Source organism: Mesoplodon densirostris, chromosome 2, assembly GCF_025265405.1.
Source record: "Mesoplodon densirostris isolate mMesDen1 chromosome 2, mMesDen1 primary haplotype, whole genome shotgun sequence".
Classification (NCBI taxonomy): Eukaryota; Metazoa; Chordata; class Mammalia; order Artiodactyla; family Ziphiidae; genus Mesoplodon; species Mesoplodon densirostris.
The window spans coordinates 192,527,263-192,546,020 of NC_082662.1; the positions used below are offsets into that span (position 1 = coordinate 192,527,263).

Below are 18,758 nucleotides of genomic sequence, written 5' to 3' on the forward strand. Positions count from 1 at the left end.
CATCGTCGGCACAGCAGACTTCACATGTTCCATGATCTTGTCCTTGTTCTTTAGATTCGTGCCAATGACTGAATGATTCATGTTATAAGAATGAGCGATGTCTAACATCTCTTTGCCTCGCTTCATTCTCTCAATTACTTTCACTTTTGTTTCCATCTTATCGCTTGGCGCTTCTTAGCAGTACCAGCTACATCACCGCTGCTTTTACGCTTGCTTTCAGACATCCTGGGCTTGAAATGAAGGTACTGTACTACTGTACTCTATACTGCAAAGTACACAAAAGCACAACCACTTGTAAAGGATGCACGCACGTGACAATGTACGCCAGATGCGTGACCTAACTTATGTGACTGGACATGCGAACGCACGTTCACATCTTTGAAGGTTCGTATGTAGGGGACTTACTGTATTTGGATAAAGGTTAGCCTGTGCCTGACACAAAGTGGGCCTCCAGTAAACGCCAGCTGTTACACAATCACAGTATTGTGATTCCTTTGTGCGCAGGGTATCTTGGAGGGCAGTGACACAGAAACCACCCTCAGGGTCTCTCAGATAATATGGGAAGGCGAGACTGGTCTAAGGTGGGACTCCTCAGGAATCAAGCATCCTCAGGGATGTACCAGGGGCCAGGCCCTCTGGTTGGAGAAAAGTAGAAGGAACCTGGTGGGGTTGGGAGAGAGGGGACAGGAGAGAGACTGCAGGCCTCAGAGGGCTGTGGAATCCCGCGGGCTCAGGGACTGAGTAAAAGGCAACCCCCTGGTGAGTCGGGCTGATGCCAGGAGCCCACGGGATGGCGGTGGTCTCGGGTAAAACGTCCATGAGGGATCCTGCGTGTTGATTGGCCCTGTCCTGCTCTGACATCCCCTGAATTTTTCTCTGGCCTGTCCCCGACGGGGTCGGCTTCCTCTGTGGCCCTCATCACAGCCCGTCCCGTGGAGGGAGGGGGGAGGCGGGAGGCGCAGGGGGAGCCACGGGGAGCACACGGCCCGGGAGGACGCAGCTCACAGCCTGCCCGCTCCCTTCTCTCCCGCAGAGACCTGAGCATGAACAACCTCACGGAGCTCCAGCCCGGCCTCTTCTTCAACCTGCGCTTCCTGGAGGAGCTGTGAGTAGATGGGGGGAGTGGGGCAGGGGGCTGGAGGCGGGCACTGTGACCTCTGACACAGGGAACTGGGGGTCCCCAGGGGGACGGGTGGAGCCAGCGGAAACGGCCTTGGGGAGCTGTTCTGAGCGGGGTCAGCCCCACCTGCCCAGGTGTGGGCCCGATGGGGGCAGTGGGGACAGGGGAGCTCGGACACCCAGCCTCTCCCTCCCTGAAGCCGACCGGCTTTCTGTCAGCGCTGCTTCTCTCCCTGGGGTCATCCTTGACCTGCCCTTGCCCCCTGTGTCCGGCCGCCGGGCGCTCCCCAGGTCCTGGTGGTTCTTCCTCTGAAGGTCCCCTGTACCTATCCCTGCTGCTGCTGCTGCCCTGACGTCCCCTCCCCTGGGGCGGCCGCAGCCCCTAAGAACAGATCACCTACCTCCTCTCTGACACACCCTGCCCATCTCAGGGTGCCTCTTACCAGCTCCACGGCCTTCTCTGGCTCCCCACAATCCAAAGGAGCTGCTTCGAGGACCGTCCCTCACCTGGCCCAAGCCCACCTGGCCAGCTTTGCTCCAAGGAGGCCCATCCCCCTGTCCATCCCTGGAGCCCTCCTGCATCTGAGCAGGTTTCCCCTCCAGCCCGGCAGGCCCACCATCTCTCTCTCCACTCTGTCAGGGCCAACACAAGGCCCACTTCCTTCAGGAAGTCCTCCCTGGTTGATCCCTCCCCACGGCCTGGAGCCCTGAAGGCTGGCCTCGTGCTCTAGCACCTCACGTGAGAGAGTCATCTCCTTGGCCAGAGTGTCCGCTGTCCCTTGCAGGCAGCCAGGACACCTGCTCCCAGCCCTGCCCCCCTCCTCACCCGACCCCCAGCCTGCTGGTTCTTGTTTGGGCATCACCACAGATCCTGGGGCTCTACCGGCTTTGCTTAAACTCTCAGACTGGGGGCTCCTGGCCCTGACCCACTCCTCCTGCACAGCCCTCCTCACCCTGACCCTAGGCACGGCCCCCCACGGGTGCACTCAGTCTGCCCGGAGCAGACGAGAGGGCGCCTGGTGTGGGCACCCGGGCTCGCCACGTCAGCGAGTGGGCAGGGTGGGTGGGGACGCCTTCCGAGGAGGAATTTGAAGGCTGTTCTCAAAGGCAGGGACAGAGGGGCCGTCGAGGTGCAGGGGCCCAGCTCGGTGGGAATGAAGGGCAGGACAAAGGCCTGGGAGCCGGGCTGGTGACACGGGCACAGCCTGAGCCCTGGGGGCTGCCGGTCCTCCATCCCCCACTCCCCGAGAGGGGTTGGACCTGTTTTAGTGGCAAGATGCCCACCTAGGGAACCCAAGCTAGTAACCCCAAAGGTCACGGTGCCTTTCCATGTGTTTTTTTTTTAAACAACAAACGTCAAATAAAAAGAGTGTGTGTGTGTGTGTGTGTGTGTGTGTGTTTATTGGCCGTACCATGCTGCACGAGGGATCGAACCTGCGCTCCCGGCAGTGGAAGCGCGGAGTACTAATCACCTGACCGCCAGGCAAGTCCCCTCGTAGAGATATATTTTTTACAAATAGCTTCTGAGCTGTGTCAGCACGATTTCCACATCGGCAGTCGGCAGGCCTCTCAGTGAGCACGGACGCGCCCAGTGATGCCTGCGAGGCTCTGCTGCATCCTCAGCAGACTCTGCTCCGTCAGGCTTAGCGCCGAGGACGCGCAGCAGCACATTCCGTCCTGTTTGCTCCTTTCAGAGTTGATGGTCACCCATGACAAACGTGGAGGCGCTTAAGTAGACCACAGGGTTAGACTAATTTCGACACCCCGTTTCCTGCCCCCTGGACTAGTGGGGCTGTCTGTGTAGTTCAGGGCACAGGGAGACCCAGACACACCCGTCTGGTCTGCCTCCACTGGTGACGGGAGACAGCGCAGGGGGTGGTGGGTAAGCAGGTCAGCGCTGTGGGTGGCCGTGCTGGCCGTGGGCCTGGTGGTCATCGGGTCCGGGGAGACACCGGCACCCTCTGTGACCCGAGCCTCGGTTTCCTCCCCTGAAGGCTGGGGGTCCTAGTGGGCCCCCTGCGGGGTCATTGTGCAGTTGGCAGTGCAGTTGGCAGTGCACTTACGCCAGCAGCCTCCCTCCCACGCCCCAGGATGCTGACCCAGGGCCACCGCCCTGCCTGGCTCCCTGCCAGCATCACCCACCAGCCCTTCTCTCTGACTTGCAGGCGTCTCTCTGGAAACCGCCTCTCGCACATCCCGGGACAGGCGTTCTCTGGTCTCTACAGCCTGAAAATCCTGTAAGTCTTAAGTCCCACTTTACATGGAGATGCAGCCTGGAGAACTCTGGGCAAATGGAAATTTTGTAACCTGTGTCTTGGTTTGCCACTGGCTTGCTCATTTCCTTATCTTCACTTTTCATTTTAAGTATTTCCATGTCTTTGCTTTCGCCCTGTCTGTAACAAACTTTGTGATTTGTAAACAAACGTATAACAGCACCTGGTGCTTAGGCCACAATGTAGGGAAGTGACCTCCTCTCCTTTCTGTCACGTGAATAGTGCCTGTTAGCACGGGTCTTTGAGGGCCAAGGTCAGATTCAGACCCACGTGCCCCCCCAGAACTCTTAGGCCGGGTGGGTAGGACAGTTTCTGGAGAGGTTTCCTCTGGACCCCCTTCCTCTCGAGCCCCAGCCTTAGTCTCTGGCTACAGCACTGAGTCCCATTATCTCTGCAAACATTTCCCCTCCTCCAGTTCCTAGGCGTCTCTGTCCCTGAAGCAAAAGGAAAGTGAGAATTGAAAAGGACCTTGTGTTATTCTCTTCCATTGAGCCCACAGCCCATTGGACAAAAGGGGACGCTACGGCACCCTCTCCCCAGCCCCAGTCCACAGCTCACCTCGTCCCAACTGCGACTGTCCCCCCCGGGCCCCACTCCTGCTCTTGTGATGAGTGTGGGTGAAAGGAGGTGGGAGAAGGGGATGTGGGGGGTCTGAGGGTGGATCAGAGAGGTTCCTGGGGAGGGCTCCTCACCACAGGGACTGGCTTGGGAAGAAGAGGAGGAGCCCGGGGGCTGATCCTGGAGCATCTGAAATTTCCCTAAAGTGGTGAGCCGCTCCCACGCTCTCCTGCCCCCTCAGCCCCAACTTGACCTGCAGGTCTTCTTTGTACAGTTGAGCAGGTTGTTCACTGCACAAGACCATCACCTCAGGGGTGAGAAGGGGCTGAAATCTAGCCCTGTGCCAGCCTTGGGGCTACTTCCATCTAGAAAGGAATATCTTTCTAATTTGCTCCAAGTTGTCAATGGGCTGGCGGTGGCCCTGCCCACTTGGCCTGTGGGCTTCAGGCTTCCAGCCTGTCAGCAGCCCCCGACCACCTCCAGGCGTCCTCCGTTCTCCGTGTTGTCTGACTCCGGCCCTGCTGGCCTCTCGTGCCGCCCTACTCCCTCTCTGCCCGCGGGCACTCTGCCTCTGTCCCGTCCCTCCTTCCTTCCGCTCTGCTGCAGACCCTGCTCTCCCATCCTGCCGGCCCTCAGTCCTTCCTGCCTCTTCTCTTGGTCTGTCTGTCTCGCTCCCACCAGCGTCGCTTCCCCGGGGGTGGGGAGGCCCCCGGAGCCAGACGTGGCCCAGGCGGCCTGCGTGGTGGCACGTCCGTGCCCAGCGGCAGGCCCAGACCTGCAGCCGGATTGGTGAGCGGAGGATCTGTCTGCTGGGCCTTCAGAAGATGTGAGACTCGCGTCCCGTTCCTAAGCCCCCAGCTTAGGGTCAAGCCTCTTTCTTCTTCGCCTGCATCAGGCAATTAATCAAAGCCTCCCGGAAGCCGCAGCCCCGCTCCCTGGACCCCGTGCGCCCTAGCGGGTCGGGCGGCAGGAGAGGCTGCGGCTGGAGAGGAGGGCAGCCAGGCTGTCCATTCCCACTGCCACTGACCCCCAACCGCCCCCCGCCGACACCCCAGTTCCCTAAAGCCTTTGTGTCCACTTCGCTGCTTCAGGGATGGGTGGGTGGTCTCGGGGGATGGCGCCCGCCTACTCAGTGTCTTCACAGCAGGGATTCCACCTGCATCTGGGCAAGAAGTACTCCCTGGCGTTCGCCACAGTTTCTCCTTCTGCAGTGCCTTCTCTTACTTGTTTTCAGACCTGCGAGAAAAATAGAGCAGTAAAGCCCGCCATCAGCACAATAACCTCTTTTTGTGCTGGGAGGCGGTCACTTTAGCTGCTCCAGGGGCCCCTGTCTGAACTTCATCTTCCTTCTGGTGGGTGAGGCCTGGCTGTCCCTGCAGGACACTCTGCCTCCCCCTTGCCCTTCCGGAGGCAAAGGACCAAAAAAGGGGGTTCCCTCTCTGATCCTCTCTGAGTGGCTGTGGCAGAACCCCTCCCCTGTCCATCACGCCCAGCCCCACACCTGACCTGGAAGTCTTATTCCTAGGGTCCCTGCCTTCCTGTGCTGGTTCTCCAAGGCTCTGGCCAGGCTTGGGTCAAGAGGGTCAGCCCGTGCCCCGTGCCTTTTCCCGCGACCGTAGGTGGGGGTCCCTGTCCTGCAGAGTCCTGAAGGCTGAGAGCCCAGACACACTGCCTCCCCCGCCCCCCCACCAGAGCTGTCCTCAGGGAAGCCACAGTTCTTTCTGACCCAGGTGTGTGGGGAGATGCCTGGACCTCTGAGGGCACCTGCCCTGTGCCCGTCGGGGCAGGTGAGGGGCGGATGTGGCCAGAGCTCCTGCATGGGGTAATGCCTAGAGGGAGGGTGGACGGCATGCCTGGCACACAGTAGGTCTCCCTGGAGGTCCCTCCCAGTTCCAGAGCAGCCCATCCTGCAATAGGTGCTGTTCCTGGGGCTGTACCTGGCCCAGGAGGGCCCGACGGGTGTGCGGGTCAGGGTGAGGCAGCTTCCTTCTTTCCTGCCCCTGGCTCGTCCCTGACCCCCTGGGGGGGCCGGCCCCATGTGCCCCCTCCTCCTCTTCTCCAGAGGCCAGCAGGGAAGGATGTTCCAGTGGCAGCGGCCACCCAGGTCCTCCCTTAGGACTGGGCGAGCAGGACCCTTGCCCAGGGCCCTGAGGCTTCGGGGACTCCCCGAGGCCCTGGAATGGCCGCCTCACAATCTTCTGAGCTCAGCTCTGGTGGCCAGGGTTGGCTGGGGTCAGCGGTGCCACCTGAAGGCCCCAGACCCCCGTTTCTCCCCTTCTCGCTCTCTGACTCACTGCCCCGCAGGTCCAGGAGGACAGCCTCCCTAGCAGGTCGTGCCCCCGGCTGGCATGTCCCTGCTTTTTTTTTTTTTTTTTTTTTTTTTTTTTTTTTTGCGGTTCATGGGCCTCTCACTGCTGTGGCCTCTCCCGTTGCGGAGCACAGGCTCCGGACGCGCAGGCTCAGCGGCCATGGCTCACGGGCCCAGCCGCTCCGCGGCATGTGGGATCCTTCCGGACCGGGGCACGAACCTGTGTCCCCTGCATCGGCAGGCAGACTCCCAACCACTGCGCCACCAGGGAAGCCCATGTCCCTGCTTTTGTGGGGTCACGTGTGATGGCGTCACCAGATGGTGTTGACACTCCGATGTGGCTGCCTCAAGTTGTCTGTATAGACACACACACCACAAAGACAGCCTTGCCTGGGCCCTGCACATCCTCCCCTTCCCCGAAGAAAACCTGGCCTCTCGGCTGCAGACGGAGAAACTGAGGCCTGGGGAGGAGATCGTGCATTTGCCCACGCCCTTCCAGAGTAGACGGCCGGAGGAGCCCACGTTCCGCTCCCCGGCTGTGTCTCCTCTGCCTCAAAGGGTCCTCTCCAGCCCGGCCTTTTCCCCAGAGTCCCTCTGAGGCACTCTCCCAGCCCCGTGCACGGCGCCCTGGACCTCCAGCCAGGGAGGGGTGGCACAGGACTCCAGGTTCTGAGGCTGGGCTCCGGTGTGGCGGGCGGGCAGGCAGGCGGGCGGGTGGGAGTCCTTCAAGCCGCCTCTTCACCTCACAGGATGCTGCAGAACAACCTGCTGGGACGGATACCCGCCGAGGCGCTGTGGGAACTGCGGAGCCTGCAGTCTCTGTGAGTCGGGAGGGCTGGGGGCGGGCCTGGGCGCCCCTTCCTCCCTGCACCCCCCCGTCCCCACAGTGTGCTCCTGGCTTTTGTTTCTTCAGGGGGCTGTCATCGTCCTATGTCATGTGTATGAGCGCGTGTGTATCTCGGGGCAGGAAGGCACCCAGACCCTGTGGAGGACTGTGGGGATGGGACCTCCCTGGGTGGGGCCCCCGGGGCCGCCGTCCTGGGATGTCTGGCCTTCTGCCGTGGAGCCTGGGTGGGCATTGGAGGCTGCCGCTCTAAAGAAGCGTCAGGAAGGGGCTGTCTGGTCAGGAAGGAGCTCACCTGCCCCGGACTTTGGTGGCAGGGGAGCATTCAAACTCAGACACATGTCTCCCCGCGTCCCAGACTCACGGCCCGCCCCGCCCCGTCCAGCCCTCCATGGAACGCTGCAGTTCCTGTCCTGTCCACTAGGGGCGTCGTGGTTCCAGGGCAGAAGGAGAAGCAGGTGGGATGGGTGAGGGCCCAGCCGCTGTGGTCCTCTGGGCAGGAGCTGGGTGCACACCGTTGGGCCTGGAATGCAGTAGGGGCCTAATGCACGCTGCCTGAACCAACTGAATTTTCAGGTGCATCTACGTCTGATGGGAGAGGACATAGGTAGTTGGGGGGAATCAAAGCTGGGGGACAGGACTGGGGGAAACTGAGGCAGGCTGAACGTGCGGTGTCAAGACAAAGGCCTCGGTGTCCTGGCCTGTGGGTCCTGCAGTGGTTCCTGCCCCGTCCTCCCCGCCCAGGACCCACCGTGCACAGAGGGCCGGCCGAGGGGGCCGGGCCACAACCCCCAGGCCAGTCTCCTCCCTCTCTGCCCAGACACCCCACTCTCCCCAGCTGCCCATTGGCCCCGCTCCCCCGTCCTCCCCCTCCCACCATTTCCCCTTCCATCCCTGCATGTGCTGGGCCTCTGGCCCTGTCACCTCCTCTCCCTCCATTCAGGTCACAGCTGAACAGGGCAGGCAGCCGGGTGTGCCCCTCGAGGCCACAGTCAAGGGTCAAAGGCTAGGAGGGCCCATGCTGCACCCCAGCCCCCCACAGGGCAGACTATTTCTGGGGCGCCCACTGAGTAGGGGCAGCCAGAAATGGGGGGTCGGGGAAGAGGGGGACATTTCATCCAGAGCATCAAAGAGGTTTCCATGGGGGAAAAGACTTCCACTGGATGTATTCACACTTACTTAGAGATTAATGTTTTCCCTGTGACTTGCGTCTTCTGCGTGCTTGGGGACACTGAGGGTCTTGTCTTTTACACGCTTGGGCCACACAGGCACTTCCTGCACTTCCTGAGACACGGAGGTCCTGAAGCCGGGAGACTAGACGGCCAGCTCCCTCCGTGGCCGTCCCCGCTGCTGCCCGGGGGTCAGGGTGGGGACGGGGACACAGGCCCAGGGCCCCCCGGGTCTGAGGCCGCCGAGAGGGCGTTGCCTCTTGCAGTCCTGTGAAGACACCGCTGGCGGCGGGCCGGCTGGCTCTGGTCTGAAACGCTGGTCTCTGACGGTCTCTGTGCCCAGCTGCCCGCCTCCCCATGGGAGGTTACCCCCCCCCGCCCCCGACACCTCAGGGGGTTTCACGAAGAGCAAGTATGCAGCGAATGTGGGGAGGACCTGGGGCAGCTGTGCTGTGCGGGACACAACTGTCATGTAGTTCATTTACCTTGTTGCCCGACCGTTCATTTCACACGTGTTTTTGAGGCTTTGCTGGGGAGGCAAAAGCCGAGTTTTTTGCCTCTTGAAGGATTAGTGTCACCGGGTGAAGAGGCAGGAAAGGGCATTCCAGGCAGAGGGAACAGCACGTGCAGAGACTGGGAGATAAGAAGGAACTGAGCGGGCCGTGGAGGATGTGCATGGGGGCGAGCTTGGCTGGCTGTGGTGGTGGGGCGCTGGGGGGCTGGGGGGAAGGGCAGGAGCGGAACGAGATCCGGAATCCACGAGAGATGAGGAGGACCTTGCCCAGGATTCAGGCTTTATGCTTAAGGCCCTGGGGAGCCATCACAGGACCTGCAGCCGGAGTTTGCATCACTGCAAATCACCCTGGCGGCAGTCAAGGAGGACAGCCTGGAGACGGGGAGCTGGTGCCGGGCTCCTACGCCAAGGGAACGTGACGGGGTCGGAGGAAAGGCGGGGGAAGCAGCTAAAGGAGCAGCGGACTGGCTCTGGGAATATCAAGAAGCCTGGTTGTCAGGGCTCTGGGCTCAGACTGCCTGGGTTCAAACCTCAGCTCCTTCATTCACTCCCTGTAAGGCCTGCAGCTGCCTGGCCTGTGTGCTTCTCCTTTTTCAGTAAAAGGGAGGTGGTGAAAGGGTCTGTGTCCCTCGATAGGACAGAAAGGAGCTACTACTACCACGGTCACTCCTGGGGATGGTGGTGGTGACCGGACGTGGGTGCCCAGGGAGAGGAAGAGCCGTATTGACCGCCAGCTCTCTGGCCTGGACACCTGGGTGGACAGAAAGGCCGGTCACCGACAGCCTGGCCCGCGGTAGGGACTTAGTGAGAATGTGTTGAACGAGTGGTGAGTTGTGAACCCCACGGGATGAGCCGGGGAGGGCACAGGGCAAGGGGGACGCCGAGGCCCCTTTGGACATGTTGGGTACCTGCCGGTGGGGTGACCAGGCATCTGGGATAAGTTGGAGCGCGGGTCACCCTGCCTGCAGGACATCAGAGTGTGCGTATGCTTGTGTGTGCGTGTATGTGCGCGTGCGTGTGCATGTGCTGGGGAGAAGGGGGGTGTCACCCTACCTGAAGGTTCTGTTTGGTGGGTGTTACATCAAAGTGAGACACTGTCCACCTGACTCGGGCTCCTCCGTCCAGGAGGGGTGAGGAGTGGCAGGCCCAGACTGCCAGGCTGCGCAGAGAGGGGGGAGCGGCCTCCGTCGAGCGCCCCGCGTGCGGCGTCACACCCACGTGATCCGAGTCCATCCTCACGCGCCCCTGTGATAGTGGCCGTCTCTGCCATCAGGTGAGGGAACAGAGGCTCCGACCGGCTCCGGGCCTCCCGCGGTCAGAGCTGGCATCTGGGGCGGCAGGTCCACAGCAGCCAGGGCGCCGGGGCTCAGGGCCCCGGGGAAGGCAGTTCCTCGCCTCCCCTGGGCAAACTCCCCCGGACATTCCTGGAACGTCCATGGAGATTCTGTCCCGTGGTCCACGGGACAGGAAGCGGGTTTGGGTCGGGGGAGCGGGCAGGGGATGGGCCCAGGCACGCAGCCCGACGTGGCACCCAGGCTCTTTGGCCCCCCCGTTACCCGCCCCGTCCCCTGCATACACTTGCTTCCTCCCCGACCAGTGTGGGAGGGCGAGGGTGGCCGTGCCAGACGTGTCATGCAGGCTAGAGCCACGGCCAAGAGAAACCACGGCAGCCAGAGGAGCCTGGGGGAAAAGAGAAAGTGGGTGGGGGTGAGGTGGGGCCGGGGTGGCAGGGGATCCATGGAAGAGCAGAGAAACAGCCCAGAAAGACCTCCGGCCTGGGCCGGGTGGGGCCCGAGAGGAATCAGAAAGGCCCGGCGGCAGGATTAAATTAGGGGAGAAAACAAAAAACAGCCCCATCCTGGACACGCCGGGAGGAGCACGTCACCACAAGGGCAGCCCCGTGACACCGCCACTCTCGGCCGAGCTGGGGAAACGAGTCCAGGGCGCTGTGGACTCGAGTCCGAGACCCCCGTCAGAAGCAGCACAGCCCCATCTGAGACACACCGGGGCCTGTGCCGGGGGAGAGCGGGGAGGGGCGCCCGTGTCCGAGTCACCTGTGACAGCCGCACGCTTAGTCTCTGGGGGCTGGTGCAGTGGGTGGTCCCTCTGCAAACACGCCCGTCTCCTGGGGACCTGCCTGTGGGGCGAGGAGGAAAGTGGCCCAGCCGTGCCACCCAGCGCACAGGCTCTTGGAGGACAGGGATCGCAGGTCTTCCTGGGGGGCTTCTGAGCAGACCCCCCTTGTTCCATATCTCTGACCCTCCTCTGTACCCCAGACCAGTGATGACCAGCACTTACGCCCCTTCCGTGTGTGAACCGCTGGTCCTCACACCTCATTTCACCTTGCGGCTCTGTGGGATGGTTAGACCACTAACCTCATCACCCCATGTCACAGATGAGCAAACTGAGTCACAGCTGGTGCAGGGACTCGGTGGAAGGGACACAGACAGTACGTAGCAGAGCCGGGGTCAAAGCTCAGGCAGCCTGGCCCAGGGTCCACACGCACACCATGACACTCAGCCACCCCCCAGGGCCATGCTGAGGGCACTGAGTGGGCAGATGATGAGCCCTGGGCACTGGGCCATCGGGGGCTCTGGGACCATGGTGCCTCCAGTGCATCTCCTCCCAGGGCCGGCCTTGGAGCGTACACCTCACTGGAGGATGCCCGCGGATGCTGGTTCGGCCTGCGTCTGTCTGCACCCTGGGGTTCCGGGGTTGGGTGAGGCCGGGTTGGGCCGGTGTAACAAAGTGCCATAGATGGGTGGCTCAGGAGGTGTTTATTTCTAACAGCTGGAGACTGGCAGGCTGCGATCGGGGCCCGCGGTGGAGCTCTGGTGAGGGAGGGCCTCTCGCGAGCCGCAGACGGTGCCGTGGTGTTGGGGAGCAGAGACAGGCAGAGCCTTCTCCTGACTCGGGAGGGCTCTCATCCCTCCCAAGTGCCTCGCCTCCTAATTCCATCGTGTGGAGGAGGCTGAGGTCTTCAATATATGAATTTCAGGGGACACAAACGTTCGGTCCATGACACGTGGGCAGTGTTGGTTGCCAGGGGAGCCCAGGCTGCTGACACACTGGTATCGCCATGGATCCCTAGAGACCCCTGGTGCCGATCAGACCCTCAGACACTCCTCAGGAGAGGCTGTGAGGCGCTTGTGCCTGACAGCCATCGACTCGTGAAGAGCTTTAGCACTCTGTCGCCAGACACAGCGCGTCCGACCCAGCCATGCGAGGAGCGGCATGGGCACTACAGCCCACCGACCGACAGAGCTTGGGGGAGCCCTGCTGCAGCTTCCCATTGGGGCAGAGGCGGAGCCGGCTGTGCATGGGAGGGGGTCCCTCGGGGAAGCATTTCCTCAGACCTCTGAGCGCCGGGGGAAGGAGGAGGGCATCATGGGGACAAGGACGGTGTCTTTGGGGCAGGGGCCCAGGCAGAGAACGGCTCGCACCGCCTGGAGGGACCATGTCGAGCAGTGGTTCTCCGGGCGGGGTCCCTGGGCACCGGCGCCAGCACCTCCTGGGAACCTGTCAGACGTGGCCTCCCAGGCCCCACCCGCACCTGCTGAATCAGAACCTCTGAAGGTGCGGCCCGCAGTCGCGTTTCCACGACCCCCACCCCGGTGGATTCTGACGCCCATAGAAGAGTAAGAGCCAGTTATGGACGAAAAGGACCCCCCAGCCCCACTGGGCAACTTCAAATAGCAGACTCGGACGCTTGCACGGTCTGGAGGCCGCAGGCCAAGATGAAGGTGTCAGCAGGGCGGGTCCTCCTCAGAGCCGCCTCCCGTGGCTGTCGGCTGCCAGCGTTCCGCGAGGCCACATCACCTGTCCTCATGAGGCCCCTCCTCTCTGCCTGTGTCTCTCACAGGACACTTGTCACTGGGATTAGGGCCACCCCAATAATCCAGGTGATCTCACCTTGAGACCCCTAACTTAGTTACACCTGCAAAGACTCTTTTCCAAATACGGTTCTTCCATCCACAAGTTCTAGGAGTTCGGATGACAACGCACCTTCTTGGCAGGCACCACCCAGCCCAGCCAGGGGTGTGAGGGGGACAGAGGGCCGGTGAGGGTCCCGCGGAGAGTGGCAGGGTGATAGCTGGGCGTTGAGTCAGAAGGAGACCAGAGGCTCAGCCGGGGTGGCGGTCCATGAGTCAGCCGGGCAGGGGGGCGGCGTCTCCCCAGCACGGCCCGGCACCAGTGGGAGGTGGGACACAGGCCTGGAGGTCTGGGCGGCTCTGACCCTGGATATGCCCGGTCTGCTATGGACAAGCCCCCGAGCTGCCCTGAGCTCTCAGGTGATCCAGTGGATATGGTTAGCGCCGCCCAACTTGCCTGCCGGCCAGAGAAACCCCAAAGCCCGGCCATGCTGTGGGGCCCACCGAGGGGTCCCCAGGGACCACGAGGTGGCAGATGGCCTCCCTGGCATGGCTATTTCGGGCCCCATGATTATATGCTACTGTATTTGGATCTCCCCAAGGTTCCGGGAGTTGATTACTACATGCGTCTGGGTCAGAGGCTGCTTCGAGGTGGGTGGGTGGCCGGGCACGCCGGCAGCCCCCTGTGTGTGACGAAGGTCTCAACATGGGTAATTTGGCTCCCGGAGAACTAGGAGAGTGTCCGCGTGGGCTGGGCCCTGGGATCCTGTGAGGGTTCTTTCAGCCATAAATGCTGGTCTGGGAGTGAGTTGGCCCAAGCTGGGCCACCAAGGAGCAGCGTGGTCCTCGGCCCTTGTGGGTCTCCTCAGCCCCGTGGAGCAGCTACAGGCCTAGGCCTGAGAGACCTGGGAGAGGCAGGGGCACCCAGGACGGGGGTGGGAGCTGGCCACTCAGACTGAGATTAGGTGCACATGGGCCCCGGGCAGAGCAGAAGTGGGGTGACCCCCCCCATGGGGAGATGACAGAGGCCAGGTTCCTCCCTCCTGCATAGTGCCTCTTCCTGAGCAGCTGATGCCAGTGTGGAGATCTGGCCTGGGTTCTGGGTACGTGTGGAGGGCAGAGGAGATCCAACCCCTGGTGTTCATCCATCCATCTTCCCTTCCTCCCTCCCCCCATCCACCCATCTACCCATCATCCATCCATCCATCCATCCAACCAACCATCCATGCATCCGTCCACCCATCATCCATCCTTCCGTCCATCATTCCATCCATCTATTCACTTGCTTATTCAAGCCTGAAATGCCTGAGCTCAATAGTAAAACAAGGGCCCTGCCTTTCAGCAGCTCGTGCTTTGACGTCGGAATATCGCACACCTAGACCCCCATCCCCACCCATACAGCACGGACTTAAGCTTCTGAGACAGAGAAGTCAGGGCAGGTGAACGTGATGTAAAGTCAGTGTAGAAAAGCGCAGCAGAGCTGATGGACATGGTGAAGCCCAGTGTATGTAATGAGAATCACACCTGTGGTTCGGGCTTGTTGAACACCCGCTGTGGTACCAGGGCCTAGGCTAATGCTCAGCAGATGTCACCTCACTCGTTCCTGGTGACACATCTCTGTGGGACGTCCCATGATCCCCATTTTACAGATGAGGAATGAAGGTTCAGGGAGTTGATCACAGAGTTGGTAAACAGTTTGTCTGCTGGGATCTCACCACCTCGTTTCAGAATTCCATCCCACTGAAGCCTTAGAGCCCAGAGGGAGGTGAGGGGCGGCCAGATCCCAGCCAGGAAGAGGGGGGGACAGCATCTGTGTGCCGGCCGCCAGCCTTCCACTGGGGGCTCCCCTGCCCCCACTCCCCGGCCATGCAGCTGCCCATCTGTCCGTCCATCCAGGGAGAGAAGACTGGTCAGGGGCTGGGAAGGGGCGATCTTTTTTTGAGAGTCTGTGAGTAATCGTCCACCTGTTTCTGGCTGTTGGCGCCCAGGTGGTGGCCAGCCGCTCGCCGGCGTGTGGGAGTCTGCACACCAGCCGGAAAAGGCCACAGGTGCCTGGGCTCCTGCTCGGGCCGCCCCAGAGGCCGCAGGGTGGAGGCTGCCCGCCCAGGCGCAGGGCCTCAGAGTACCAGGGGGAGGCGGCGGGTCACCGGGTCCAGGCAGGGGAGGGGACTCTCCCAGTGTCACCAGCGAGATGGGGGCAGGCCTGCAGATGCTTTTTCGCTCCTTTTTGAAGGGGCACCATCAGTTTACTAGCCTCTGTGACTTCTCTGGCCAGATGGCTCTAAGATCAGTGGTTCTGGAATGGGGTCCCCCCGGGACTCTGGCCAAAGGGGCAGCCCCCCCTCACCGGCCGCAACAACTGTTTGGACTTGGAGCCAACTCCTCCCCCCGCCTGCCCTGAAATAAAACCGTCCGCTCCGGCGGGACCTGGTCTGGAGGACTCCGTGACCCTCAGGAGGGGTCTGGGTGGTGGGGAGGGGCGGGGGGGGCCGCGGTGTCTCCAGCTGGGTGAGTCTCGAGGGGCCCTGGCAGCCCTGGAGAGGACAGCCCCTCACAGAGCCGCGTCTCCCCGGGAGAAGGGGCAGGTCTGGCTCCCGGCTCCTCCCACGCCCGCCCTCCGGAGACTGCTTCAGGGCGCCCCACCCGGATGCCCCAAGCCGGGAACGCAGCACCTGTCTGGGGCTGGAGGTGACCTTGGCCCATCCCTCTCCTCAGAGCCCAGGCCCCGCAGTTTGGGCCGAGACCAGGAGCAGAGGGAGGGGAAGCGGGAAGGGGCTTGCTCTGCGCACCTCCAGGTGACGGCACCACCCAGTGCCTCCGTGGGCTGCAGGGCCCTGGGCTCTGGCGCCGTCTCGGACGCTCTGCTCCAAGGCCCCTCCAGCCGCCGCTCCCCTTCACAGTGCACACGTTGTTCCGTTGGTCACCTCCAGGCTGGCCTCTGCGTCTCCCGGTCCCTCGCAGTGGTTCTCACCAAGGTCCAGACCTTCCCTAAGCCCAGCAGGCTCTGCCCAGCTCTTGTCTCACGGGGTCTCAGCCCCCCGCTACCTGACGGGCCTCTCCTCAGTCTTCTCTGCAGGCCCCCAGCCCGTGCCACGCGATCGATGTCAGAATCCTGGGGGCTCCTTTCCTCGTCCCTCTTGAGTCCGCGCCTGCAGCCTGGGCTGGCTGCTGCGTGGGCTGCCGGTGGAGTCTCGCGTGGGTGGCCAAGCTGGCCTCGAGCTGAACGCCCCTCCTGAGGGCGTTCCAGCCCCAGCCTCTGTGTCGTCCCTTACTTTCCTGATCCACGACTTGACGGCCACCCTGACCCTCTCATCACTGCCCGCCATTGCCCCTGCCCAGGGTGCAGCAGCCTCCCAGCCGGTGCCCCGCTTCGTGCTGGACTCATCCTGATCTTCCCCACTCTTGAGTCCAACGGACCTTAAAACACAAACCTGGGCCTCCCTGGTGGCGCAAGTGGTTGAGAGTCCGCCTGCCGATGCAGGGGATACGGGTTCGTGCCCCGGTCTGGGAGGATCCCATATGCCGCGGAGCGGCTGGGCCCCGTGAGCCATGGCCGCTGAGCCTGCGCGTCCGGAGCCTGCGCGTCCGGAGCCTGCGCGTCCGGAGCCTGTGCTCCGCAACGGGGGAGGCCACAACAGTGAGAGGCCCGCATACTGCAAAAAAAAAAAAACAAAAAAAAAAACAAAAAAAACCCACAAACCTGATCGTGTCACCCCCCCCCCCCCCGCTTAAAATCCCCGTGGCTCCTGACACCCTGAGGACAAAGCTCCTTGCTGAGCTGCAGGACGTGCCACCTGCGCCACCCTGCCACCGCCGGCAGACCCACTGAGCAAGTGCGTCCTGCTCCCCTGCCCAGGCCTCAGGGGGGCCGTGCTGCCTGCAGGAGGCCTTTTCTGCCCCGACGTTCGCTCCGCAGGGCCCCGCCACCCCGCACCGCCAGAGCGTCCCGCTCGCCTGCTGTCGTCCTCTTACTTCCTTTCTCCGTCCCCTCTGAGTTTCATGAGGGTGGACACTGTCCCTCCTTTCACTCAGGATTCCCCGCTGCTGGTACTGTGCCTGGCGCATGCAGGCGCTCAGGCATCTTTGCTTACAAACGTATAAACAAACGAATGTAGAATAGGGCAGAGAGGTGAGGCAGCCGGGCCAGGGAGGAACGGGGGTAAGAACGGGGGCTGGAGTTCAGACTCGGGTGTGTCTGCTTCTTAAGTGGACTGTCTTTCCGCCAGCACTTGCTGCTCCCGCCTTCCTCTGGAAGCTTCCTCAGAACACCCAGGAATTCGAGGAAGGAGGGCGTCCTGGGGGCCTTCCTGCCCTGCATTGTCCCTGTCGGGGGAGGCGGAGGGCAGGCCGAGCTTGGAAAGGCGTCAGGGAACGACAGCGGCCAAGGGCTGGAGCCAGCGGAGCACGGTCGCAGGCTGGCGCGGACCCTGCCACGGGCCTGGCCGTGTGCCGTCAGGGCCTGCACGTCAGTGCCCGGATCTGCACAAATAAGACAGAGGTGGGCAATAAACTTGTTATTTTTTTAAAAAAGCCACGCAATGCCTTCCAAAGCCAAGAATAACATCATTTAGGACTGCCTGCCACTTAGGGACAGTCCCTGACCCGGTGGGCAAGGCGGGCCTCACTATGCAGCGGCTGGCCAGGAGGGGTGGGGGTGGGGACGAAGAGTCAGTGTCTGGACGCGATGCATCTCAGTCAGGAGCCAGAAGGCTGGACCCCCTGCTCCCAGTCCCCTTCCTTCGTGCTCCTCAGCCGGGGCTGCAGGCCTCCTCAGGGAGCCCCCAGGCCCTCTGGGCTGCTGCAGCCGCCTCGGCCCCAGCCCCAGGCCCAGCGTGCTCCTCTGGCCCTGTTAACCGGCCCCTCAGCTGCACATCTACGAACCTGGGCCTGCAGTAAAACCCTCCCTCCAAACATCGGGAGTTGGGGAAACGGAGGGGGAGAGCATGTCTGGGGGCCGGGGGTGGCGGTGCTGGAAGCCAGCTGTCTCCCCGATTCTTAGCCCTGCTGCTTGCTGGGGCAGAATGGGTCAGAGGGGCCAGGTGAGGGTGGGTCCAAGGCTCCCCCGAGTCATTGGATGGCACCACTTTCATCATATTGCTCCTCTGATCAGAAACCACAGACCTCAGGGCCAGCAGGACAAGTCTTGCTATAAGTTACACCTGCTTTCACGTCCGTGTGCCTATATCTGCTCTCTGAGTGGACATGTTGGTCCACTCCAGCCAGGTCACTTACCCCGTCGTGTCCCTAGCTCCCCAAACCTGTCCTCGCCTACCTCCAAGCCTTGGCTGGAGCTGTTCCTCAGGCTAGGATGCTTTTCCTCTTCCTTTCTGCCAGGATTTGCCTCTCTACTGCTTGAATCAGTGCAACACACCTCCTCCAGGAAGTCCTCCTAGACTGATTCCATCTGACTCTGAGCCTGCTGAGTACACTGAGTTCCAGAACCAGGCTTCCTCAGTTCTCACGCCAGGACGGCAGGAGGGGAGGCCCTGGCCCGAGCAGAGCAGAGCAGGAAAGATCCAGGCAGAGCTCTCTTGTCTTTGCTGGTGCTGACCTAGAGCCTGCCAGCTGCCACTGGCTGCGGGGGCTGAAGGAGAACATAATCAGAATTCAGGGCAGGGTGTGAGTACAGACATAGTAAATACCCTTTAGGCATTATCTACAGATCTGTTTCAGAGCGGGGGTGCAGGGCGGCGTGTGGTGGGGATGGAATGCTAAGTGGTGACCTTCTGGCAAGTCTGGAGAGTTCTGAGAAAGGTTGGTCCATGCCGACCCAGGCAGACGGGCCCCTTCTTGGCTCATCTCTCCCTGGTGAGACCTGACCGGTGTCCTGGATCTGACTGCCCCAGCCACTTGGAGTCTGGGAGTCAGAGGGAGAAGGGAAGTGAGGCTCGGGGGGCAAGGCCAGTGGCCACTCACGTCCCCCTCGGCCAGGCCTCATGTATCTGCCGACCCTGGGTGGGCGGCGTGCGGGCTCAGGCTGGGCTGGGCTGGGGGCTCCCGGAGGCTCTCTCCTTTCAGCTGCGAGGGGGGGGTGTGATTCCGGGGTCTTTCTCTGAAATCTCTGCTGCTTGTCTTTGGAAGCCAGTTCCACCTCTTTCTAG

General features: G+C 62.1%; 1 protein-coding gene across 1 annotated transcript in view; it reads left to right on the plus strand.

Annotated features, from left to right (window-relative positions):
• Window positions 1–18,758, plus strand: part of LGR6 (leucine rich repeat containing G protein-coupled receptor 6) — a 97,196-nt gene that overhangs the window by 23,994 nt on the left and 54,444 nt on the right. Inside the window, exons 2-4 of the mRNA XM_060088699.1 lie at window positions 1,034–1,105; window positions 3,285–3,356; window positions 7,008–7,079. Coding sequence (XP_059944682.1) covers window positions 1,034–1,105; window positions 3,285–3,356; window positions 7,008–7,079 — 216 coding nt within the window. The remainder of the gene's footprint in view (window positions 1–1,033; window positions 1,106–3,284; window positions 3,357–7,007; window positions 7,080–18,758) is intronic.